Here is a 26558-nt window from a genome sequence, read left to right as displayed (position 1 = left end):
GACTCCACCGTTGTCGTAGTGCTCACATGGGTGCTCCCAGTGCATTGTGCGCCAACTGCGACAGCCATGACGTCAAACTAAGCACAACTGCAGCTTTTCGCCTGTATATCCAAGCTTAACCAGAGCTAAGCCACTCCCTATTTTTTTATGCGAAGCATATTACTAGAGCTACACTACAGCCCGTCGAGCGCGGCGGTGGAGCTACCATTGACCTTTAGCGTGACCACGTGACACCACGTGACAACATGACGTCACAGAAGAGGAGAGATGGGCTGCCGGCTCGCGCGGTCGGCCGCGGCGGTGGAGGCTCCACATCAGAGGCGCGGCGGCTGACCACGTGACAACATGACGTCACAGCAGAGGAGAGATGGGCTGCCGGCTCGCTCGGTCGGCCGCGGTGGTGGAGGCTCCACATCAGAGGCGCTGCAGCTGACAACGTGACGCTACAGCAGCGGTATAAAGCTGAGCTTGCCTCGCTCTCCGGGCACTTACGAGGCGGCCAGGTGTTGGGATACCGCCTAGAAGCAGGGCTGATTTGAACGAGAAGCGAAAGCTTCAGCGTGCCACAGAGACCGATGAAGAGCGGGATGAACGTCAACCAAGGAAAGCCATGTATTACCAAGCCTAGCCATCAATATGCTTCGCATCTGACTAGGCTTAACCTTAGCTAAGCCTCAGCCATTTTTTATTTGGTAACCAATCTGAATCTGAAGTGCCCATCAAAACGTTAGCAAGTCACTGCGACTTTCCTTCGCTCAAAACTATTTTTTTTTTCGCCCATATTCTCACCGCCGCTTAGTTGCTTACCACAAGCACTGAGGCACAAGTTGCCCAATGAAGCACTATCTTCTAAGTACCGTGCGCTAACAGTTGCACCCTCCTTGTATGCCAATAAAAGTTTTTACCACCACCATCCGCACAACGAAATTTTGCTGCCGATGTCCTTGCTTGCCTTCTCGCGAGACACCACCTCCAATATAGTGCATAGATGACTGCTAGCATCATCAGTCCACGACAATTTGGAGATGTTTTTATTTTACGAAGTCAAACTAGGCCAAGCCAAGTCAAGTTTGTCAACATTCACCATGGCAGCTGTGGCAGCAGTACCGGCAGTGGAGGTAACGTATTTATTTTTCATTTTTAGCCTCGAAGATCAAGATATTGTGCTACGCTGCCTCCTCCACGTTCTGTTGAACCTGAATCTACCATTACGACCGCCTTTGATTTGATTTGGACGGTTTGTGGTTGAATGGGAGATAGGCAAACACAGTGTTACTAGCCGCCTTTGAAGGCTTTTCGTCTAAGCGCACCTTCTGCGCCGCTATTTGCGGCAGCAGTTAATACTAGCAGCTTGCAAGTTATTAAGAAAAGCGTGCCTTAGTCTTTGTGAAGATATTCATGTAGAAATGCACCCTGGCGCTCGACAGTACGCGATGTCTCATCAGCTCAAAATGGTTTAGCCTGAGAAAACCCGCGCTTGTTTGATAGAAAGTCTGTGGCTCAACCACTGACCTTGGAGGGCGGAAAGTTTACAAATGGAAGCAGTAGCAGTGGTAACTAAGTGCAACTTTCGCGCCCTCATCGTTTAAATGTCGCATTACACTCAGGCTAGGAATGCTTTAGTGGTTTAGAAATGTTGATAACTTTTTTTTTAGCTATTCAGAAACTTAAAGTGTGCGAGTTGCTTATTCGCTCATTATAAAGATTGTTCTTAGCTTAATCACGTGCATGTCAAAGAGAATGCTTAGGACGCTTACACACATTTCACAGTCGGCCACGTTAAAAATAGCACTGCGTACCGTATGTTTGGAAACAGCTATGAAAGTCATATATGTTTTAGTTTCTGCTGATGATTGGCACATGGGCGAGCAAAAAGGGCTAATTGTGCCCTAAGTGAGGTGTGAACTTAGGCACTCGTATGCCATCGTGTATTTACTCTCTTTCGGGTGCTTTCGTGTTCACTTAATTTGGTTTGCTTCAACTCCAGGTAGAGGGTGTTAACACCCCATCTTCGTATTCTTTTCACCTCCGTCTACTTGGCGAGCAGAAGGTTTCCTTGTGGCAGAGCACTATTCTCTCCGTTTCTGCTATAAAAGCAAATGCCATTTGGTAATGTTCAAGGAAGCACATATGGTAATTTCTAGGGGTACGAGCCCACAGTATAAAAAGAAATGGGGAGAATTATAGTGTATATATAAACTGAAATGCATTTTCTATGTGGCTTTGACAATGGAATTACTAACTTCTCACCTTTTCGACTTTTGTGGGTGTCTGCGTTGAGGAGTTGTGGCAAGGGGTGCTAGCACATGAGCACTAGTCACACGGTGTTCTCGTTAAATGGTAGGCGCAAGTTTGATAAGATGATTGAAGTGGCTGAACAGGACTCTGTTATTCTGCCTTCAAGCATAAGACTGTCAATGCATGTCCTGGTTAAGCACGTCTCACAAATAACAAAGGGATAGGGAACTAATGAACTTTGTTAAACAAGTTTCACTGTTATTCAACTGCATTCTTGTATATGTTGCATTAGCATGCTCCTGTTTTATTTGTTTTTCACAATTTTAATGCTCTTTTCATGAATTACCACTGAGGGTTGTCCTGTCATTAACACGAATGTGCTATCCGAACAAGACTTGTACATTTGAAATGTGAATTCTAAATCACACGTATGGTAGCTGGAGCTAAAAGAATACAAACAAGGGTTGCTATCACTTTTAAAGAGCAGTCATTGAATGTGGCGGTGCATTGGAGTGGGTGAACAGGAGCAGAGGCATCAAGCAGGAAGGAATATGGCAGTAGCACGCCAAGAAGAGGACCACTTGTTCTACCCTGGAATGGACTCTGTGCTTCAAGAGCTGTGTGCCACATGACCACTCTTGTTTCCCCACTCCACCATGTTTTTCAGGTCTGAAACTACTATAGTTGGCAATCGTAGAGGACAGCCTTACCATTTCCAGAACCTTCGCCAGCAGAGAGGCTAGACGAGTACTCTTCAGAAATGAGATTAATGTTCCAAACCTTTTTCACAAGATGTGACACCCTCTGTGGAATGCACTATAATTTGCCTGCTATACGGGCCAAAAACAATTGCATGCAAATGCCGTAGGCGAGATCTGCTTCCCCGAAGTACCAGCAGCACTTGTGAAGTGGCATATGTATGTTCGCAGTTGCAACTCGCACCCATTGCCAGCACTTTCCGCACATGTGCAGCGCAGCAGTGTGAGAAAGGCAGAACAGATGTCTTCCTCCGTGTACTGTAGAACAACAAAAAAAACGTGAACAGCGAGGATACAGTTTAAATGTCAAAGTGACTTTCTCAGCACTCTGCTTTTTATAAGGAAGCTGCCTGGTCTGCTTTTGACTTCTCTCGGTGCTGTAGAAGCGCTCTCTCTCTACCGCTTGAAGGCGCCTGCTCTCGCGAGAGCAGTGTTGGGGGTGCTATTGAGTGCTTCTGTTTGCCCACTGCAATGCTCTATAACAAGGGATTAACCATGTAAGCTAGGGACAAGAGCAGGTATTAATGCTAGGGATGCATTCATCCTGAACCTTCTTGCTTTTCTCATTGCATTTCAGTTGTCTTGTTCATGCTTAGTTTAGTGCTGATATCTAAATGCAGTCGTGAAAAGTTAGTCGCCATAAAAAATCTTGCAGCACATAAGGATATTTTTTTTGTCAGAAATTGTTCTGTGATTATTTTAGTGGGGGGTACTGCTAATTTGGTTTTAATGATATTTTTTTTCTTTTTCGTCCTTTGTTCTCTTATATTTACATGACTAATTGTTGTTATATTCAGTCTATGATGGGCCGTTAAGTTGTGACAAGGAAAGATGTGACAGTGCACATATGGTCTTATGTAACTACAGTGACACGCTAGATGCAAAGCAGTTTTGTTTTCATTTTTGTTTTGCCCGTGTCCTCTCTGAATGCGGTGTTTTTTTAGCATTATATAAGTTAACCTGAATTAGGTGACTGCTATTGGAAGCAGTCAAAACACTGTTTTGTTGCTCGTCCTCCATTCGTGTGTAGTTTCACTTTATTACATTGTTGCATCCTTGCCTAAGTGCTGAGCTATTGGGACGGGCACTAGTGTCACGGCTAATCTCATGTATATTTCTTGTTTTTCAGGCATCCCGAAGCACGCTGTCAATGCGTGAGAAAGCTATGCTGAAACAGGAGATAAACAAAAGACACAATGGAAACTTCTCTGCCGGGTATGTTCCCATCTTTGAAAACTCGCTGCACAAAACGGGTTTGCGGGGCCGGAAGGCATTTCTCTTCTATGGTTTGGTGGTGGGCCTCTTCGTGGTTTCTCTCGCAAACCTTGCGGTAAGCGCTCTCTCTCCCTCTCTTTTCTCTATCTTGGCCTGCACTGTATTCGCTTGAGGGTAGAAATTTCTCTGTGTCTTACCCTGCATGCTCTTTCAGCACTGAAAACTCTTAATGGTGCTTCTTTCTCTGTTTTTGCCTTTTTACTTTCCTTATGCTTGTCTGTGCATTGTGCATGTCCTGTAGCTCCTCTGCTTTTACTTTATATGTTGTGAATGCATTGTGGAGCTGTGTCCTAAAGCATCTGTAATGACATTAGTGACCTGTAAAACTGGGAATTGTCTGGGAAATTCTCTGTACCTGGAAAAATCTAGAATTATAAGGGATACCGTCAAGATGTGTTCAAGTCAGGAAAAGGGAGTGACTAAAATTTAGGCAGTGGTCTGTAGTGAATTTTGATGGTACCGTGAATTCCTGGCACGCAGTCCATTCACGATGGCATGAAAACTTGTCACATCTCACATGTATAATTTGAGTCGTCCTGTCCATTTTGGCTGTCTTCTTCTTGTCCACTAAGTGAGCACTGTATACACTGGTCGGTTCTGTATTGATTGTGCCATTCCTCAGTAAGTTTGGGCTCGTGCAGATCAGTCAATGTAGCTACATTCAGAAGTATTTTTTGTGGAATAAGCTGTAAGCAGTAATGTGCAGAATTTGTATGCTTTCGGTGTTCTTATGTGAGATGCGTTGTCCTAGTGGGGCTTCAAAATCGACCAGGAAAGCTTGCTGTCGGGCTGTGTCAATTGCATAGGCCACGCAGAAACAGAAACAGATAGAGCTTAGCTGCTCTGTGGTGCAAGCTGAGATGAAGTAGTCATAAAAAGCTGTTACTTTTTGTGAAAATCACCTTGTGCTTGTCTCGCGGCATTCCTTCTGTCAAAAGGGGTGTCAGTGTGAACAAAGGATGCTTTTAGTGGCGAGGCTAGGAGAAGCAGTGCTTTTCACTGATGATGAAACAACCAACCTGTGTCAGCCCTCTCCTTCAAGGGTTCCCTGTTGAAAGCCTGAAAATTTTTTGGCTGTACAATAAGCAGTGTATGAAGCTCCTGTAAGCACGTGGAGTGTCATTTAGGTAATTCTCTAGAAGTTTCTCTAAATTGTAGCTGTCTGCTTCTCTTGTGAAAGCACGCATAGCGTCATTGCATGTTACCACCATCTTTGTAATCCATTAAAGCAGCATGGAAACTTGTGAGTATAATTTTAACAAATTCCCAAATCTAAGAGCTCAGATAAGTGAGGCACTTTTGGTGGGCTCGGAAGAAAAACTGCTGCTGCGATTGCTGCACTGATTCCTAGTTGTAATGCAACGCCCTTTATGGGCCCATTACAGCTAGGGATTGCACTGTGAATCCAATGCACAAGGTTTAAGGCCTGTGTCCCATCAAGAATGCTGTGTTTAGGGTGCCGTTCCACAGTTGGATCTGTGCCTTTAGGCATCACAAGGGAGTGTGGAGGGGTTTCTCTCGCTAAAGGTCATGCTCGCATTATAGCCCAAGCTGCTGCTTTTCATCACTTTTGCACGTCATCTTGCGTTTCTCAACAATGTGCTGTGCCATGTCTCTCACTAGTTGGTCTCAACTTGACCAGGAAGGGGATATCTAATCCTGTCAGCCACCAGCAGGAGATATGCCTTTCCTATGTCTGAACTGTGATGAAAAGAACATCTCCACTTCCAGAAAATGTTGGGCAGCTTACATTTTCATGACCGCATTCAGCCGCTTCCTTGTCATTTGAGCATTAAGTCAAGCTGTCATAACTTTTTCCCCTGAGCACAATTATGCTTTGTATGAACTGTACCTATTTCATTGTAAATGATTTCCCCTCCCTCGTTATGTCATGCCCTGTAGGCATCAGAATATGATAAATGATGAGAAGGAGGAGTAAAATACTTGCATGCGCTGTTTGTTTCTCTTCATCACTGCATTTTGTGAAAACGAATGTGTTTCGTAATTTTAGCCATCTATTTTAATTTTTGAACTACTTGAGAATGTTTAATTGAATTTGTAGCCAATTTTTATTACTCTTCCTTGCTTCATAATGAAAACTTCACATTTGTACCACGGCCGCTCAATGGAGGGCGCACTGGGTGTGGCCCGTCGCGTCGCCCGAAAGAGGCGTATTGCGCCTAGTTCTCATCGCCACCGCTCCGGGACGAGTCCGGGCCGAAAGCTGTGCTCAGCGGCCAAGGCAGTGCTTTCGTTTAGGCGTCCGTGCGGTAGGCGCTTTATAATTTTAGCCTTTCTGAGCTGCGTTTCACACATTATGGTGATGCCACGTGCAAGTTTGCTATTGATAGCGTGATAGCGGCATGTCACCATCACTGCGCTTTTCCAAATCGCACGTGCGTTAATTTACACCAAGAATCGAGGCAGAAGTGCGCTTCGCCGAGCAGTCATCCATTCGGTTACGGGCGTTTCAACCACTGTAATAACTTATTACATATTACAATCTTCAACTCGGGACAAGATTTCGGCCACTTATTCAACGTGCACTTTTTGTAAACTTACGTTTGTGGTCGCAACATTCAGCATTATAGTTCAGCCTGTTGCTCAGTTTTCGCTGGAAATAGTTCCAAGTGGGTACCACCCCGTACGAGGGTCATCCCAAAATTAAGGTCTGCAGTTCTTTTATAAATCGAAAAATATGTTTATTTTAAGCAAATTACAGATCACTTAAATGGGAGACCATTCTTCTACTTTTCCACATAATCGCCGTTGCGGTCTATGCATTTTTACAGACGCTGGGGCAGTTTTTGTATGCCCATGTCATACCAGCTCGCCGCTATGCTGTTGAGGAAGCGTTTGACCGCATCTTTCACTTCGTCATCATCAGTGAAGCGCCTTCCAGCGCGGTGTTCTTTTAGCTTTGGAAACAAGTGGTAGTCAATTGGTGCTAAGTCCGGACTGTAGGGTGAGTGGCTGATGACGCCCTATACAAACTGTTCTAGGAGAGCGATGGTTTGGCAGGCAACGTGGGTGCGAGCGTTGTTGCTCTTCTGCAATTTTGAATCGCCCGTCTCAGTTTCTTAAGGCTCTCACAATATCTGTCCGTGTTTACTGTGGCGCCAGGAGCCAAGAAATCTACCAACAATACCCATTTTCGATTCCAAAACACAGTTGCCATGACTTTGCCGGCAGACTGTGTTCGCCTGAATTTTCGCGGCTTGGGCAAAGATGAGTGCCGCCACTCACGTCATTCTTGTTTGGTCTCAGGCGTTAAGTGGAATGTCCAGGTTTCATCACCCGTAACAATGGAACACAAAAGTGTCTCCGTTTCATCTCCAGAACGCGGAAGAAATTCGCGGGAGGAGTCAACGCATTGTTGTTGATGGTCGTCTGTGAGCATTCGCGCAAACCGCCTTGCGCACACCTTCCGATATTTCAACCTTGCTGTCAAACTCTATGAATAGTGCCTCTAGAAACGCCAGGAACCAAAGTGCAGAGTTCATCGAGTGTGATCCTCCGATATTGCTGCATTATTTCTTCGGCCTTCGCGACTGTCTCATCAGAAATTGACGGTCTCCCGCTTCTTTCTTCATCGTGAACTTCCGTGCGACCAGCTGCGGGCTCCCTACACCACTTGCGGAAGTTTTTAACATTCATGCAAGACTCTCCGTACACTTCCGTCAACTGGAGATGAATTTCGATTGGTTGAACGCCATTTGCATGAACTTCGCTCCTGGCGGTAGCGACAAACGGGAGCTCCATTCCAAATGGTTGCCGGGCCAAGACTGACAGTCCCTTTCGCGCTGAGTCATGGCTTGTTTGGAAGACGGGGAACAATGAACACAGCAGCATAGCGAGCAGCTACGCATATAGTTTCCCTGCGGCCGCAGCCCTTTGGAGACCTTACTTTTGGGATTGCTCTCGTAAATATACTTCTGACACAAACAGTTGCAAAAGAAACAACACAAGACAGCCAGTTCAACCAGACGCCAGCAGGCTCAGTTAATGTTTTTCGTTTTTTTTTTGAAGCCACGTGATGCACTGAAGGAATTCAAGCCTATTTTAAAAGCGAAGAACTTTCCTCGAAAGCAGTTTATGAGCAAGTATAATTTTTTCCGCCGTAAGATTGATGTTTTCTACCCAATTGGTCAGCAGTGGTAGTTTCGTTAGGAAGGCTTTGCAGAGGTCCTCGGTGTGACTGCGGTCTTCTCTCTCGCAAATCAACTCCGGACATTGCTCAAAATAGGGATGAAGGGCTGAAACCACCATGTTGCATAGCTTGCTGCTTCTGCAGGAACTCGTGGTAACCGATTTTCTGATATTTTCTTCCGTTTGTGGTGCACAGCGGCACGCAGCAGTTGCGTGGCATAGTGTCGCATGCGCTTATGATGCTGTCGACACAGGCACCGATGACAAGCACGCAGAACTAGCAGATACAAGCGGTCATGCAGAGCAGTTACAGCGAAAGCACGTGCCAACACAGCCAGCGCACTCCTTCCGCGTTGTCTGGCCGTGCGTGCCGGCGGCGGCTTGTCACAGAGTGGTGGTGCCCCCGCGAAGAATAACGGCGGAAACTTGAACTTCTCCCAATACGCACTTCCCCAGCCATTTAGGCGCGACGCGGCGGGCCGCACCAAGTGCGCCTCCATTGAGCGGCCGTGTTTGTACATACTTAGTGGAAACATTAAATGCTTGGAAGAATAAGGAAAAGGGTAGCCACCCTTATTCAAGAGCTGGAAGAGAAGATGCTATGATTGCTTCATAAGTAACAGTTTGAAGCTGGACTTGCTTCAAGAAGGAACCAGCTTTCTGAAACAGGAAGAGCAAATTTGTTTTCATTTCAGCGTTTTCAGTTTGAGTAAATATTTTTTTTTCTGCTTTGATTAGATCTTGCATACTGCCCGATGATAATGGACAGTATGTTTTCCATCCTCTTCAGTGGTCAGGGAACTTTCACTTAAATAGTTAGGAAAAACATGGAAAAATAAGGGAATTTGAAAAGAGCAGCTTGCTACATGCCCTATTAACACTAGAGGAGTGGAACTAACCTTAGATGATGAATTCTTTCTGATATTTCTTTGTGTAAGGTGCCACTTCATTTGTGTGGAGCATAGAACCCAACATCTTTCAGAATATGGAGAAAATGCATAGGAGCCTTTCATTTAATGCACCTTATGAATGGTGCTGGATTTCAGGTGCACCTATGCTTGCTGTGCATTTGCCGACTCTTATATCTTGTCTTGCCGACTCGTATATATCTTGTCTTGTCGTATATCTTGTCGTTTCCTTTTGTATGCAAAGAAGCATTCACAAAATTTGGAACCCTAGGCAGCGCAGCACAGTAAGAAATTTGAACGGAAGGCATGGTAGTTTTCCCCTTAAAGATCGGAAGGCACTGTAGTCACAACTCATGTTGTTGCCTTGACTAATGCCATCATGACCTTCATTCAACGAGTTGAATTCAGTGTCAACTTTTGCCATTATTTGAAAAACAAAACTTGCTTATTCCATTTTTGGAACTGTGGCTGACTACAGTCACAGGTGTCGTGTTCCTTGAGCTGCCTGTTCATTGTTTGTTCAGGTGTAGTGCCTTTTATGAAAGCACATTGTCTGCGAGAGCTGTTCGGACCCATTGAAGGGACACTGAGGAGAGCACTATTAATATTTTTTTTATAGTAAAATCCGATAGTTCAGCATGTCATGGCTTTGTTGCCACTTGGCTGGCAGCGAAAGATGCATTTATTTCTAAGAAATTTGGATTCGAAGTTGAACAAGTTTTTCCCGCCGCTCTGATTCAAACTTGGGATTCTCCTATGACGACACAGGACTAAGAGACGTGAAACATGACGTGCGCATGACGTAGCGCAGACTCCGTGATTTCTGGCGGCCAGCAGTGCGGCCTAGCAGCAGCCGAAAAGAAAGCTACCGCCGGCCGCACGTTGAAGGCATGTATCGGCTATTGCGGCCGTCGCTACAGTCGCTTCGATTACGTTTGCACTGGCGTTTTGCCAGCGTTACGATGGATCTCGTTCTCGAAGTCGTCAGCGAAGTTCTCGCAAATAGACACCTTTAGCATACCGTGTACCTTGTTACCGCTAGCGGAATACCGGGAGCCCGCCTACCGCCGGAAAACAGACGCTGATTTGTCCCGATGCTTCAGGAGTGCGCGTAGCTGCCGGGCACGTGACGCCATCTGGCGACGTCAAAGAGATTTGCGCATGCATTGGCTGCGCCTCAGTGATTCATGGCTTCTCGGTTCCTGGTGTTGCTAGAACCATTCGTTCTAGCAACACTGGTTTGTCCTATGACCTCATCACGCTTGTACTTGCGAGTTTGGCCTGTGGCGGCGATACCTGTATTTTGGTTCTTGCTCTTTTCTACGTTACAAGAGCTTTGTTGTCAGTATAAGTGGCGTTTTTGTAATCAGGAGCTGGTATTCTGTCGATACAAGCCAACTTCAATTTCTCCTCAGTGTCGCTTTAAATTGGGTTCTTGAATTGCATCTAGATTACTTTCTGTACTGCTTTTTACATCAGGTGCATGGAACTGCTGCACTAAGTTCAGCTTTTATAGGACATCGTTGTGAATTTCTTGTGGGCGTCTTGGTTATGGTGTTGAGGTATTAGCGGAGGTCGCAGCGGAGCACCACAGAGAGACGACCAGCGTGGCAGGCTTCTCGTTCCGAACTGCCCGTGCCGGGCGTGCGCCACGAGCGCGCGCTGTCCGTCTTTATTTTCCTCTAGCGCGCGCTGTAACGCCGATCTCAGCGCCGGCGCTTTATAGCGTCGCCGGGCGCTACAGGGCCCCCCGCCTAGACGGAACGGCGAAATGTACGCGCCGACGGGGTACAGATGGAGGTCACGCGATGGAGGGAGGGTCCGGTAAGTTCATGTCAGGGTCCGGGAAGAGCCATCGGGTGGAGGGCGCGGATTCAGGTGGACGAGCCTGGCTGCTGCGCAATGGGCGAATGATGCAGGGTGCCGAGCTGACAAAGCATATTAGGGCAATGGAGGCCATGGTGGGGCCGTCACCGACTGTAGTGCTGCCCGCTGGCACAAGTGTCATTGGTGCTGGACCGTTGCAGCTGATGTCGGCGGGAAGCTGGCACACAGAGTACGCCGTCACAAGCAAGGGAGCGGTCGAAACGGCTCCGTGGACAGATGTGGTCTTTAGCGTGGTGTCGTGTCGCTGCTGTAGCGCCAGCTTCAAGTTGTCCAAATAGGTGGAAATGGCTGGCTTACATGGCTCAGGTGCCCCTGATGTAGGGCGCGAGCAGTGCGGTCCGGCCCCTAGGGTTGGCACAGGTGTGACCGACGAGACAACGGTGACAGCTGTGGTGATGACGGAGGAAGTTGCTGGGTTCAATTCCAGGTGCTGGGGTAAAGCGGGAGTGGCCGTCCGGAGCGACTGGCCAGTGCTGATGCGCGTGTGGGCATGGTCGGGCATGAGAGCAAGCGCTGACACTGGGTCAGGAACTGTTTCAGGCAAAGTGGGGCTGGAGGCGATCGCCGTGCTTGTTACTGCTGTCATCGGGTTGGCTTTCTCATCCTGCTCCTGATGACGAGTAGTGCTCTGCGGACCTTCTGAGGGGCTGGGAGTGTGACAAGCAGGCTTGGTCGTTGTCGAGGGCTCTTTAGCATCAGCGGGCGACGGCTTCAACCTCACAGCAGAGGCCTGCAGAGCTGTTGGCGGTAGTGACGAGGTAGATGGAGATGCCGGAAGCCTCGGCACGGCTGCTGCCGCAGAGTCGTCTTTGGCTGCAGGAGGCTCTGGCGACAACGCCACTGAAGCGCAAAGAGGCAGAGCCAGAGACGCGGATAGGAGAGTAGTGGAAGCAGGACGCGAGTCGGAGCTCGTGCGGATCCCACCTGGTGTGGCGTCGAGAGAGACAGCCGGGCTGGAGACGCTGGACGGGAGTGACGGCGATGCGGCGAGGGGCTGCTGAGGCGGGCCGGGTTCTGATGAAGGCTGCGTGGGCGCGAGCGAGGCCGGTCCAGGGACAGAGGCTGGCGGCGGCGAAAACGGGTCCGCTGCGTCGTAGAGCGGCGGTGGAACGTAGTAGGCGCCGAAGTCCGCCAAGACGGCCGCACGCAGCTCATCGTATGGCCGGCCGCCGAAAGCAAAGTAGGTGAGCCGACGCAGGAGGTCGGCCGGGAGGATGTCACAAAGGACTTCGTGTTTGAACGGCTGGATGGTGATGCCGTTCAGGTACATCACAGCCTCCAGTTGGGCGAACCACCCGCCGACGCCTGCAGGCCGGAACGCCGGGAGCGGCGGGTCGAAACTTGGGTGCTGCCAGTACGCCATGCTGGAACGCCGCTGCGATAGAAGGCACGGTTCGCCAGGTCACCACTGTTGAGGTATTAGCGGAGGTCGCAGCGGAGCACCAGACAGAGAGGCGACCAGCGTGGCAGGCTTCTCGTTCCGAACTGCCCGTGCCGGGCGTGCGCCACGAGCACGCGCTGTCCGTCTTTATTTTCCTCTAGCGCGCGCTGTAACGCCGATCTCAGCGCCGGCGCTTTATAGCGTCGCCGGGCGCTACAATGGTTTCATTTGGATGATGTCAGGGCTTGAACAGGCAACTATAAGTACACTAGTATGGGCGCAGCAAGCATAGATGCACCCTTAAAATATGTCATCATATCCAACTTATATCAATATCTTTTTTTTCTGTTTAGTAGCGCTGGTAAATGTGCAAAAACCAAGTGGCATTCTGAAATTGTGTATAACTTGTCATTTTTTCAAAGGCGGAAAGGTTGGATCAAGAAAAGGTTTGCATGCACATGACCGAAAGTGGTGACATCAAGGCCAGGTTAACTCTCACAGTCAGGGTCAGTGGGCAGCATAGCGTCCAGCGGAGTTGTAACTTGATGACTTAAGACAAGCTGGAAGGGAGTGAGCCATGTTGTCTCCTGCAGGACCATACCGTAAATTAACGTTGCATATGGGATAATTTGGTTCCGTGATTTATGCTTGTTCCACATCAGTATACCAACTGTTGCGTAAATCAGAGAAAATCGGAAAAAAATTATCTTGGCCTAACCGCACGTTTGTTCGGGTTAAAATTTCGCACAGAGATTATATTTGGTGGTCAGTTTTGTTTTATACTACATTTAGGTGGGATACTCGCCTGATTCGGTCAGAATTATTTGGAGATCCCCATCGTCTACGGTGACGGGGAACCAAAACCGAAAGCTTCGCAGCACTGGTACCCGTGGCGCCATCTCGCACTAACTGGAGAAACGAGCCCTCTACCGGGGAGGAGTTGGACTCACATAGCCAAGTTGTGGGCATGGCCTTCTCTTGATCACTGTACGACCGCATTTTCGGTGATGTCTTGCGCTGCTTCGCAGCAGAGAGCACCAAGCAAAGATAATTTGCTCACCAACTTAGCACAGCTGGTTTCTCCGGTGGGCGCGAGATGGCGCTGCGGGTACCACTGCTGCGAAGTCTTTCGGTTTTGGTTCGCCGTCGCCGCAGACGATTGGGATTTCCAAATAATTCTGACCGAATCAGGCAAGTGCCCCGCCTAAATTAGTGTCAAACAAAACTGGCCATCAAATGCAAGCTCTGTGCGAAATTTGAGCCCGAACAAACGTGTGGTTAAGCCGAGAGAATTTTTTTCGATTTTCTCTGATTTACGCGACATGCGATACTTGGAAAGCATGTCGGCCAAGGTTCTGTTGAGCTGTTCCACCAAGCCATTCGTCTGTGTATGGCATGCTGTCATATGTCTATGGTTCATGTGCATCACATTTAGTACACCCTGAGTTAACTGGGCTGTGGAAGCAGCCCTGCGGTCAGTTATGATAACCACAAGGACACCATGATGCACGGCAGTGTTGGGCACAAAAAATTTGGCTACTTTGTAAGCAGTTTCACTTGCAAGCGATGTGGTCTCATCATAGCTTGTTGAGTATGAGCTTGTCGCAACAGCAATTAATGTTTTCCATTGGATGAATTTGGGGACCAAGTAGTTCTGTTCTCACTCATTGCCAACGGGTCTTTGGTGACGCGGTGGGTTGAAGAAATCTGGCTAGTTTCAGGGAGACTTTGGGTGTTCACAGTTGCAACAGGTTTTAACGTAGGTCCACACTGATAGAAGTAACATGAGCTGATAGTACCTCTGCTAAATCCTTGCAAGCATACTCCCAGGTGACTGGCAGACAGTTCTTTGTGACAAATACTTGAGCAGTCTGGTTTAACTGGGATTGTACAATGAGTAAAAACGTCTCTTTGTTGCTGTAAAAGTTGTGCTCATAGTGAACTCTACTTCGCATGGTGAAGGGCTGCAGCCCGTGGAGAAAAATACACGGAATATGAGCATTGCAGCCTTCTAGGCACCTGTGGAGTGGCAGAAATCCGGTTTCCATCCTTTGAAGCTGTGCCGTGTGGGATGCGCTAACGGCACAAATAAAGGGAAAATCTTAGGCAAGTTCTTGCGGAGCCAGGTCCACGGGCACACATGTTAAACTATCCGCATCTTGATACTTCTGGCCTGGCTTGTAGGCAGTCGTTATGATCTCACTATTCATAGGTAATCTTTGTGTTGACCTGCTTGCCTGCATGCACTTGTCTCGCGGGATACAAGTTCGCAACTCTTGCTTCTTATTGGCTATTGAGGGAACAGTGCATGCAGCAAAACCAATCAGCTGTGCCACTTGAAGCAAACCACGAAAGCAAAACTGCTTGCAGAGCGACATGCACTGACTGAAGGAGCAAGCCACGTAATAATACAAGCAGCCTGCATTTTCTCTCGGAGCAAAATTTGGAGAAAGGTAGTGCTATTAAAACAATCTTTCGTGCTCACTTTGATAAGGGTCTTTGCCACTGACATCAGTCACCCGTTTGATCTCACTTGAGTAGGTTGGGTCAAAATGCTTTGAATGATGCTGCTCTGAAGTTTGAAGTTTGTTTTATTTACATCATAGATGCGGGTAGGTCCGGTTAAAAAGTGATCGCAGATCACTTGAGGGACCCCCGGACCCCCCTTTACATGGCATACAGCAACAAACATCGGAAGATGGTCAAACGCTAGAGACAAAAACTTTTTACACAGACACAGTTATACATACAATACATTTTATACATCATAAAAAAAAGAATATACTTAACAACGCTTTGTAGCTTATTTCAAGGCAGCTTTAATTTCGTGCAAGCTGCTTTTGGAAATATCGATATTCATGGACTGTAATTGGTTTAATAAGTGTGGCATATTGTAACGTAGCATCTGATTGCCGTAGTTGGTGCGACAAAAAGGAATAAACCATTTTTCTGTATTGTGCAGGGTATAAGCCGGTACAGTTTGAGTGAGGCAGGTCAAGTCTAGAAAGGCTCGATTATTATATTGTAGAGATTTCTTGTATCTGGTTGCTAAGTAATATCGGTACAAGCTATGGATCACAAGCTACGGTACAAGCTGATCACCAAAAAGCCGTTGCTTTCAAAAGTTACATGCTTTTTGCGGAACAATTTTACTGAAGCTGAATGGTGACGAAACTTGTTCTATTGAATCCACAGATTATGGCATGACGCTGAAAATTATTTTATGTGTGACGATGCACAATGCTGTAATTCAAATTTCATTGCACAGAAAGCCTTTAAATCTAATGTTGGAAGAAAGCTTATGGGAGGTTTCTTGGATGCATGCAAGTGCAAGGGCGCCTGCAGAACTTTTTGCCGATGGCTGGGGATGGGGGCGTGGTAGGTTAGCACCAAAAAGGCACTATTTGTGGTCTAAACTGCCCACATGAAACACATATTAGAAACAGCAAATTAGTGCTAGGCTTGGAGAACATACATTGATTATTATTAGTGAACAAAAAATTAAACTTAATGAGCAAAATGTGAAAAGTTACTATCACCTAAGTGTGCTATGGAGAACATACATTGGTTATTATTAGTGAACAAAGAACTAAACTTAATAGACAAAATGTGAAAAGTTACTATCACCTAAGTGTGCTAATGAAGCTGTGTAGTTTTCTGCTTGTGCTTAAAAAATATTAAAATAATATTCCAGAGGCGGGGGGAGGGGGTGGGGGGGGGGGCAGCTTCCTCTACTCCCCCCCCCCTTTTGGACGTGCATGGATGCATGGTTTCGAACAAGCTCCACATGTGTACATTATTGTTAAAAAAAAATTTAGAAGATTTTGTTTATGCTTTGCATGAAAAAACTAAATTAGTATCTCTGCGTGTTCATGTTCTCACTTTTTTTTTTGTCACAATCATAGATGGCATCTGCTAGCTCGTAGCAAAAAGCAATAATGTTTGATGCTTTGAGCCAAAATCATTAGAGCTATGGACAGTGGGGTAGGTGCGTTTGTGGAGTCAACACATGGGATCATGGGAAAATTGTCTGCTACAGCTACTTCCGGTTCCAACTTTACCCCCCTGCTCACTTGTTTCATCGCAATTGTGATGTTAAGATCGTTTTTCTACGCATTTATTTGTGCTGCAACACCGCTGCTGCACTGCATCATAGAGAGCTGTGTGGCGTCAATTCTGCTCTGCTTTGTGGTGTGGTCTCGCATGAAATGCGAGCAGCAGTGCAACCAAAATAAAAATAGGACAAGGCTTTCTGTCAACATGCCTTGCAAAGCTTTGAGAAGCATGGTATGCGCAGTGGCATGTATTGTCCGTTTCCCAGCCCACTGGCAGCTTTTACATGGTGTGAGAAAATGACAGCTATCCTGTACTCAATTGTACAGGTTTCATCACTTCATGGTGTGGCAAGAAAACAAATATGAAGTGACTCATGCATTACACTTATTGAGAGATGCATGAAACCGGCTGCAGCATATAGGTATAACAGCCAGCTGATGCTGGCATATTAACTATGACAGCACACACTTAATTTTGGGATTGTCTATTTCTTTGCTGTACAGCATATGCACAGCATACAGCATGTGCTGGTCTTGCTATGATGCAGTGAAGTCAGTGATGTTGTGGCACAAATAAATCAGCGAATAAACGATGGCAGCTTATATGGAAACTGCTGTGAAACAGGCAAGCGGTGGAAGAAAGGAAGAAAATTGGGACTGGAAGTATCTGACAATTTTTACGATTTTTTGCGCTGTCTTTGGAAACCCACCTCACCCATTTCTAGATTGACGCCCTACATGTTTCCACTTTCTGATTTTTTCCAGGAAATTTGTTCTATACAACGATGGAGCTAGTTCTTCAGTTGCTGCGCAGTAGTGCGTAGCTTTTGCTGCAGTGTACAGGAGATAAAAAAACAATGCATGCCCATACATTCTGTGGCTGCTTGAAGAAATACAACTATACTGCATTCAAGGAAAGGAGCTGTGTTTATGAAGGCAAAGTGTAATGGCCATGTGCAGAGGTTAAAGGGGCCCAGAAACACAATCTTAGTTAACTGTTTTGCCTGTTGACTGCATACAATGAGTTGTAGTGGTGCTATTAGCGTCGGTAATACCGTGTACATTCCGTTTTTCAATATTTTAATGTCCTCCCAAAAACAACTTCATGGCTCTGATGGTGTCGCCACACAGTGGCGGGTTTTTAGCAGCGGATATGACATCACCTGGCGCGAGCTTGATGACCGGACAAACAGTAAATATACTGCAAATTGTGTGAATAAATAGACACATTTTGTCACCTGTCTGCGTTTTATATTAGATCAACATAAACACTTTGTTTGTCTTAGATAAAAGCGCTGCAAAGCAAGTAAAATAAAAATACACCACCAGGGGCGCTCTGGCATGGAAACAACGCTGCCAGTCTCAGCAGGAATGAGTTACAGAGAGCAGGCAGCTATGGAGTACAAACTTCCATGACGTGCTCTGGCTGGCTGTTTTGATTGGTTGCGCCAGGTGCCGTCATTGGGAGAGCGAAATAGGAGTGGGAAGCCCCGCCAAAATCGAGTTGAGGGCAGCGTTTTGTTTGCTTGTATTTTGAAATTTCTTCACTGAATAACTCCCGTTCCTGTGCATCGATTCCTGTAATTCTTTTTAAGTCAGCATCTGTGTGACATAAAGAACCCACCTGAAGTATAGCCGGTTTTCCCCCACGCAGTGTTTCGCAGCCCCTTTAAGGAAAGAGTGACGGTATTGTGATTCCAGGGCAGTGATTCTGTAGCATAACCTGCTAGCCACATTGAGCATGAGACATTGGTCATTTTAATTTTTTTCTAATGTTGCTTGTTCTGCTTGTAGCTTGTTTTCTAATGTTCTATCCTGCTCTCCTGTGCCTTGTATTATGGTAATGTGTGATTACCGGTTGAGGTCGAGATGAGGCGTTTCTGCATTAAGATTGCTGTTGCTTTCAGGTGACGGTGATGCTACTGGGTGTACTTAGAATTGGTTATGGCATGGAAAGCCTTGAATTCCTCCCTAGTGGGCAGCTGCTGAGATTCCTGAACAATGCTGATCTTGGCACTGTTGTCCCCCACAAAGGGGTCATTGGGGGATTTAAGGACACCGATCTGCACATCATAGGAGAGTCACAGCCGGCAAGTACCCACTATTCCTGTAGTCTACTGGTGACAGCTTGTTGACCTCGTCAAACTGTATAGGTGTCATTCCTTGACTTGATGGAGAAGCGGAGCATCAACTTCCTGCACGTCACAAGCTCCAGTCTGTGCTTAGAGCCTTAAATCTTTCACTACCGTGGGAAAAATTCCAGTCTTTGTAGGTTTTGTTAAGTTTGTTTTGTTCAAGAATTATAAGGTTTGAAATTTAATGCAGTACCTCAAAGTGAGGGCATTTAAATACACTTTTCAATATTACAGGTTTTGTTGAACTGTTTCGCATTTAACAGCAGAAGTATATTTTCAAAATCAAGGTTTTTTTTTAAATAAAATTTGAACAAGACTGTAAAGATGTAAAGATGTACTTGTATTCAATAACAAAATAATTTTAAAGAAACACTGGAACTTAAGAGATACCTGCCTATCCAACAGCAAATACTTCTGAAAAAAAAAATCAATGCTAATGCACAAGATTTGTCATGTTTTGGGGGTGTGAGAGGCAGCCATTGTTGCTGTCAACTTCAACGTTCCGCTGTTTTCACAGGCAGTTAAAAAATTGTTGCTCCATGGAAAAAAAAGCAAAATAGAAAACTAAACTGTAGTTTTCTGGCTTCAAGTCGGATGGTGGAGCATGCCCAAGATAGGCATGGAAACTTTTGAAATCACTGTTTGCATCTAACGGTCTAACAGTGGTCATTGGGCTTGTTAGAGACAGAGTTAAATGCTTTAAGTGTATGGCGTCTTTGTTCTATGCAGAAACCGTGTTGTTTAGCAGAATGCTGTGGCGTAATCAGCTGCTGCTACTGCTGCTGTCACCACAGCTTGGCACTGACAGTGTATCTAACTAACTGTTGAGTGCTTTAGGATGTAAGGCAGAAGTGCTCAGTCAGGTGACATGTAAAATGACGTACAGCATGCACTTTGCAAGTTGCAGGGCAAGAAACTCCGCATATTTTGCTTTGTTGAACAAAGCAGCTGACACAGCATAGCTGTTTTGTCAGGTTTGACATGTGAAGGAGCTTGGTCAATGCTAACTTGTTGCTAGCTCGGTTTGAATGATGGATTCCTAAAGACATCTTCACTAAAGTATCTGAGGAGAGTGCTGACAACAACAGCTTGAAGCATTTTGTGATTAAACAAAACCCACATTTTTTTTTGCTCTTCAGCAACCAGTGATATAGTATACCTGTAGCAACTTGTTTGCATTGGTCACTTCCATATAATCAGAATTATTTGCTGACCTGATGGGTTTCCAAGAGGTTTTGGCTCCAGAACTCTGACTGGTTTAACCCTTTAAATGCCTGCCAAAGGTGAGTGCCACTCGCCCATTAGGCTTTGCCAGGTTTTGCCGTGTACGAGTGGGACTCATCAACTCACTCTGGGCTGTGCCCTATACGTCAGAGCTGTTCCATGCTCATGCTTTCACTTTTCTAGTCTGGGTAGTTCTCACTGCAACCACAAGAAGCCAAGCAACACCACTCCCTCGTGTTTTTAGCACGCTTTGGTACTTCTCTAGCTCTAGTAGTTCCAGTCATGGTGACATTCCATGGTGGTGATGCAAGTCACAGTCATAGCTTACTGGTTTGTGACGATTCCAACCTTGATGATATCACTGGCAGTGAACTTGCCGATGGCCATTGACAGTTTCAGAGAGGCAGAGGATGATGAAGAAATTGAATGCGCTCGACATTGTACTACTTCGGTGAATGCAAAAAGCTTTCCACCAGCACTTTCTCGCTTCCATTTCATTTTGTAAGTTGTGTACGTGGTGAATCTATGTTCATAAAAGCACATTTTGCCTTTGTTCTAAGTTAATATCAGTAGTTTTTTTTTTTTTCATGTAGTTGATTATTTTCAGAGGAAATACTATATAGATTTGTTACCCAAGCATATTTGCCTGTTCTGTTCTAATCTCATATCTGGGAGAAAACCATGCAGGAAAATAAAATAGCGAATTCTGGCTGCTTTTGTTGAATTTTTGTGGTGCTTGGTTAAGAGGTGGAATTGAAAAGTGTTAGTACGTGTGAATGGAAGTTTTGAATGCCGTCTTTCCCAGAAGCACATCACTTTTCAAAATGGTCTCCACCACTGGTGATGCGTTTTCACCACTGGACTGGCATTTTAATCACTCCATGCCGTCATAGAAGAATCAGGGCAACAGTTATACATCACTGAACTACCTTACATTCTGTACCTCATGCTGTCAGACATCTGGTGGCCCGAGATAAAGGAACATCTAAATGGTATGCACCTCGTGTTTGACAGAGGAGGTAATGCGATGCGCTGTTGGTGTTGGCGACAGCTATACTCTTTCTTCTATGACGCCATGCAACGGTTATTGCACCAGTGTTGGAAGCACATGCTGCTGGCTGGGCAAGACTGAAAAGCAGCATGCTTGTAAGAAGGAGGGCATTCCAAACTTTTATTTGAATGTAATGGTTCATTTTCACCAATTCTTTTTTACTGAATAAAAATTTTAACCCAGGGGGCCAAGCCTATTGAACAGTATACTTCAGCAACATTACTCACTAGTGTACAAGCTGAACTTGCAGCTGAGCTGTCTGAGAGCAGTGATTTCTTTGTTTGTTTCAGATGAATTTAGCATCCTTTGTGTTGCAAATGGGATGTTTTTTTTTTTTATCTCGGCTAGTGAATGCAAAAATAATATGTAACAAAATGGGGATCTTGATAGCACATCGTCCACAATTTTCGTGTACAGCTCTAAGCGTATATCCATTGTTTTTTCTCAATTTCTAGCATCATGTCCATCTATGAAACTGAAAATGATTCCATAATCCCTTTGTGTTTGATGGATCCTTACTTTCCGATGTTAAAATTTAAACCATAGTGAAACTTTTCGCAATATTTTGTAATTAAATGCATGCAAGAAACTAACCGTTAGCATTTTGTATTGAAAGCTAATGAATTTTCTTTCTGGAGACCTGGATATACTATTCAGATGGAAAAATGTTTGCTTTGAATCGGAATAATGAGCGGTGCGTGAAAAGGTTAAACAGCAGACACTTCCATTCTTTTGATAGGCAGCTGCTTGGCCTATGTGGGACTGACATTACTGGCTGGTAATTGTTACAAAGAGCCTTACAGCATCATCATTGCTGTGCAGGTTGTTGTGAGGGCTGCAGGAGAAAAGCAGGCTGGCCGTCAAGCACCTGAAGCACCTGGGCCCAGCCTGGAGGTTGGCCCTGACTGGACTGTAGTGAGCAACGTTAAGGAATTTCGAGTCCGTAGTCCGACTACTGGCCGAACCATATTTTCAACCGAGTATCAGGGCTTCCAACTGCCTAAAGGCATTCCCAATCTGAGTGTGAAGGAGGCGCATGTCTCACGGGTAAGGCTGGCTGATTACTTTGTTAATTGGGTCTGAAATATTTAAGCGTCAAATTGGTCCAGTTGGCTTAGAAAAAAAAAAGCCTAGAGAAATTGTAATGCCCAACTCATCGACTTTGTAGGATATACCACCTCTTTGTTCAGCATTTGGTTACAGAGTTAGAAGTTATCTCTGAAGCTATCACTCTTTGTTTGCATCTGCTGTGGTGAGCACTAAATGCAGATTGCGGCAGTGAAATCTTCTTTAATCTACTTTATCAGTAATCTCAAAATACAAGCTCACGACAGAGAAATATTGCACTCATTCTTGAGCAACTTGAAAACATAAGTCACTCAGTGAAAGTGAGCGTCATTGCCGCTTTGTCAGCATAACTGTAACAGCAAATTTGGTTTTCTTTTTGTGATTTAAAGTGCAGCAGGACAGTGCCTGCAAGAGAAATGCACAGAGAATTGTCTGAATTACATTTTTCATTCCCCTTCTCTTTTATTTGTTAAGCACATTGATTAAAACATGACCCAAGATTTGTTTTAGGGATTGCACCATGAATTTGCACGTGTGTGTGTGTGTGCTTTTTCCACAACTTTTCTTGACAGGCTCTGTGGTGTGGCATTTGCTTTGGTGTCGTTCAAACTGTCAAGTTTGAATTTCCTGCTCATAAATAAATGTCATCATTTCATCTGGCACTTAAGATGTTTTGTGATGCCTTCATTCTGCTGACAGTACTTTTCTCTGCTGTTGCCACAAGGAGAACTCTCTTTCCATACACTTTTATACCAAGTCTTAATTTACCGATACAAGGATGGGTGACACGGGTTCTCTGGTTCGTTTTTCTTTACATGCTGAGTGTTTATTTCTTAACTATTCTATTCTGCGAATGTAAGAAATCTTGACTGTCATTTTGTTTTCTAGCCTTGTTTCACTACTTACTTTAAAATCAGAGGTGGCTCAGCTTACATGCACCGAAATTTATGGCAAAGGAATTTGCCCTGGTGAAATAAACGGAGCGAATGTCAGAATTGCGCCAAAAGCACTTACCCTTTGCTTGTTTTTCATTATGCCTGGTTAACTCGTTGGCGGCATAAACTAGACAGCATTTTAAATGTTGGCTTCAGAGATAAAGGGCCATATTTTTTTTAAAGGATTCATTTCATTTTTTCAGTCATTTGGCTTTGACATCAGCCATAGCAACAAGAAGGGATTTGGAAGCGAACAATGAATCACATGGCACCATGCTCCAATTTCTTTTTTCTTTCGACCTCTTTGACGCATGTCGGTTCTGTCACTGTGTTTGCTCACTTAGCAGCATTGTAGCCCGAAGCCTTAACTGCTCTGTAGTTTATTCTTTTGAAATGAAGCTATGTGATGTTGACACAGAAAACTTTCTTTATTACCACCACGCATACTGAAATAGCGGTGTGGGCATGCTTATGCAAATAAATAGCAACGTGAGTGTGGGCATGTTGGTGTCATGGCCAGCGTGACTTCATCTGCCACGGTCTTTGTCATCAGCTAGTCATGACCGATCGCAGGGGACCAGATGAATAAAAAATTAATTGAATTTTTATAAAATGTGGCCCATGCTGTTGATAGGGAAGTTGTAGGGCACAGGTAGAACATTTGGTTTATGTCTCTGGCTAGCGTTTAACATGTTCCTTTCTTTTCAGCTAAAAAAAAAGGCCTATGAAATAAAAGTACCTATTTCACGTGGCAGCATGCCTTGCTTGTCCTGAACATGCTACTGTTTTAGCACCGTCGAAACATTTTTTGTAGAGAATCCCTGCTGGAATGGCTCTCTTATTAACACACGAGTTCCGAAAGGAAAACCTTAATGTTTTGTTAGTTCATATAGTCTAATTGATTGAGCAGACGTGGAAAGATATTGGTTACAAGTGTTTTATACAGCATCCTAGCATTCACTTTGTTCTATTTTTCAGTTGTGCTTTACTTTTCTTAAAATCCGTTTGTGTTGGCTAAGATATCATCCACAAAGTAACACTTTCGTTTAGCAGAAATACCGTCTGTAAGCCTGCCTTATCCTCCTAACTTTTTTTTTTTCCGATCCTTGACAAGTTGTTTGTGGCTTTTTCAGTTGACCAGTGCCAAGCGAGATCCGCTGATCATTTCGTCTCCTTACCAAATCCTGCTCAAGGGAAATGGAGGGCTGGATATGGAAGGACATAATATCACTTGGTCAGCTGGGCACAATATCTTCCTCAGAAGTGTGGTGAGGTGCTTGCTATAAAATTGTGCAATCTTGAGTTTCCTTGTTATTTTCTGGTTTGCCTAATTATGCTTGCACGCGTGCTATATTTCTTGCATCCACATGCTTTCTTGCAGTCATGATGTCATTGGTGCTGGATATTTTTCCCTGGGAAAGCACTCGCAGCACTTTGAAAATTTTGACAGTTCTTTTCGGGAAGTCAACCATGGCAATGGTGGTGTTGTCACGTATACTACTGTACTGGTTGTTGTAATCGTGTGTACTGTTCAGGAAAGCCGAATTCCATTTAAGTCATTAATGCTTGACATATTGTGCGTGCCCATTGTTTGTGTTTAGTGTACCTGAATTTTCTCATTGTTACATGAAAAATGAATCCAAAATATGTGATTGATACGTGATCAAATTCATTGTATGTGCAGGCCAGATCAGTATGTTCAGGTTTCACGAAGTGTCCCCAAACGTTGGCATAGGAACCTTTCTATATTGCGACTCGAATGAAACATGACTAAGATAGACGGAACAGGAACATGCAAACTTTAGTGGACGAAGAGTGCAGAATGCTGTCTTGACAGATACGTTCTTTCTGCCTGTCCTATGATGCTTTTCATGCCCCATGGAAAACTTTCCATTCCACTGCCCAGAACCAAAGCCTGACCCTGGATGGCAGCAATGGCATCCGAATCCTGGCTGCCGGTTTGCCGCGCTCCGAGAACCCTTCAAGCGATGCCTCTTACTGGTACAAGCTGTGCGTGTGCATGCCTTCTGGTCGCATCTTCCGTGTGCCAGTTCGGGAGCAGGGCTTTGGCTGTGGAGACGTTCGGTTCCCGGAAAGTGTCAACCCTTGTACCTAAGTGAGCCGATTGATTCTAATGGATTTAAGCCCATCAGGGCCAGATTCTAAGATAAACCACGGCAGCGCCATGCCGTGGTTTATTATGTAAATGTGCATGCTCATAATGCATATTTCTGACAATTATAGCCTTCTTAGCTTGTTTTTGAGCTTTCTTTTTTAGCTCTTGCAGTGCTTGACACTGTATTACCGGCGATTTCATTGTTCAGTGCCTCTCAGTTTAACACCTGGTGTAAACTAATTGATGGGAGCTTACTTCTGGTGCATAGAGATTGTTTAAATACTCTGCAGACCTACTACTATTCATCACTAGGAAACTGTGTGGAGTGTGTTAGATTCTACAGTGTAGTGTCTGTAGCTAAAGCAGTTGCCAGGTGGTAAATCGTAAATTAATAGTCATCTTATTGAAATGCTATTCTTGCTTCAGCACAAAACCAAACAATATCCCGATCATCCGGTAGTCTGTAATCTGTGGCTACTTGTGGCTGTGAAACATACTCTCAAGGTTACGCTGTACGAGGAAACAAAAGGTTAGAGAAGCCATTTGAATTAGTGGTTTCCAGGATGCATTGAAAAAATAGAAAACCAGCCAAATAACTGAAGTTTCTCCAATATACCTAATGAGAGGTGCAAATTATCAGTTTGAATTGCTGCAAACGAGCTGTAGATTACAGCTGTAATGTTATGCTTGCTATACCTGAAGTTGCCGGGAACAGACCTCACATAACCTGAACCAAGGGTTAAATTTAGATACTTTTTTTTTCTAATGCATTCTTTTAGTGATAATATATGTGCAGCAAAGTGAGCAGGAATACCTAGCAGGTATGGTCATTGTAGTTACAGAAACATTTCTAACCTAGATGTGGGTTTTCGTTCATCACATAGCTGGCAGTTGCCCTTGTGAAAGTTGGCAATTCCGTGCACGTGACATTAATTTAGTGTGTTGTACAGGCACTGCTGTTACACCAAAAGTGATGCTGATAGAAGGTGTGAAGGCTTGACATTTTGCTGTCCCACTGCCAGTAACACACAGACAGGTTCATGTGCTCCCATTTGTTTTCTGTCATGATTGTGCTTTTCCTGATTGAAACTCATGGAATTTGGTAGCAGTGCATTTAGGAAGGCATTTTTAAGCTTTTTTTTTTTTAAACTTGGAAAATGTGATGTTATGCATTCATTGCACGAGCACTGTACTACTGCTAAAAGTGCCACATACCAACCAGTGGCAATTGGAAGTGTTAAATCTTGCAGCTCCCATGTATGAAATGGGCCATTCGCGTTTTTGAATAAAGATGTTTGATGTTAGCCATTTTTCATCAATTTGACTGGCCGTGTGCGTGTTGTATGTGTAGAAATAAACGTGAATTGGGCCACTGACA

At 45.0% G+C, this 26558-nt stretch overlaps 1 protein-coding gene across 4 annotated transcripts; it reads left to right on the top strand.

Moving 5' to 3' along the window:
• The first annotated feature begins 976 nt into the window (after nucleotides 1-976).
• On the top strand, nucleotides 977-26556 carry Scgbeta (sarcoglycan beta). 4 transcript variants are annotated; one of them, XM_089566756.1, is made up of 6 exons: nucleotides 977-1118; nucleotides 4126-4211; nucleotides 18627-18741; nucleotides 21884-22108; nucleotides 24198-24332; nucleotides 24971-26556. In XM_089566756.1, the coding sequence occupies exons 1-6, from the start codon at nucleotides 1026-1028 to the stop codon at nucleotides 25178-25180; spliced, it is 864 nt and encodes a 287-aa protein (XP_089422882.1). In that variant the 5' UTR covers nucleotides 977-1025; the 3' UTR covers nucleotides 25181-26556. The 4 variants fall into 4 exon arrangements, with proteins under 4 accessions (XP_089422882.1, XP_089422879.1, XP_089422881.1 ...); XM_089566753.1 differs by having other exon boundaries at nucleotides 4126-4326; nucleotides 18559-18741; XM_089566754.1 differs by lacking the exon at nucleotides 977-1118 and adding an exon at nucleotides 1191-2905 and having other exon boundaries at nucleotides 4126-4326; nucleotides 18559-18741.
• The last annotated feature ends 2 nt before the right edge of the window (nucleotides 26557-26558 follow it).

The sequence above is a fragment of the Amblyomma mixtum genome, chromosome 1, assembly GCF_055824585.1.
Source record: "Amblyomma mixtum isolate Tamu chromosome 1, ASM5582458v1, whole genome shotgun sequence".
NCBI classification, from domain to species: domain Eukaryota; kingdom Metazoa; phylum Arthropoda; class Arachnida; order Ixodida; family Ixodidae; genus Amblyomma; species Amblyomma mixtum.
This window is presented reverse-complemented; position numbering and strand designations above follow the sequence as displayed.

Coding starts and splice junctions, on each gene's coding strand:
- Scgbeta (XM_089566753.1), top strand. CDS start 1,026: ATGTTTTTATTTTACGAAGTCAAACTAGGCCAAGCCAAGTCAAGTTTG. Junction 4,327..18,558: donor TTTCTCTCGCAAACCTTGCG/GTAAGCGCTCTC, acceptor TGTTGCTTTCAG/GTGACGGTGATGCTACTGGG. Junction 22,109..24,197: donor AGGAGGCGCATGTCTCACGG/GTAAGGCTGGCT, acceptor TGGCTTTTTCAG/TTGACCAGTGCCAAGCGAGA.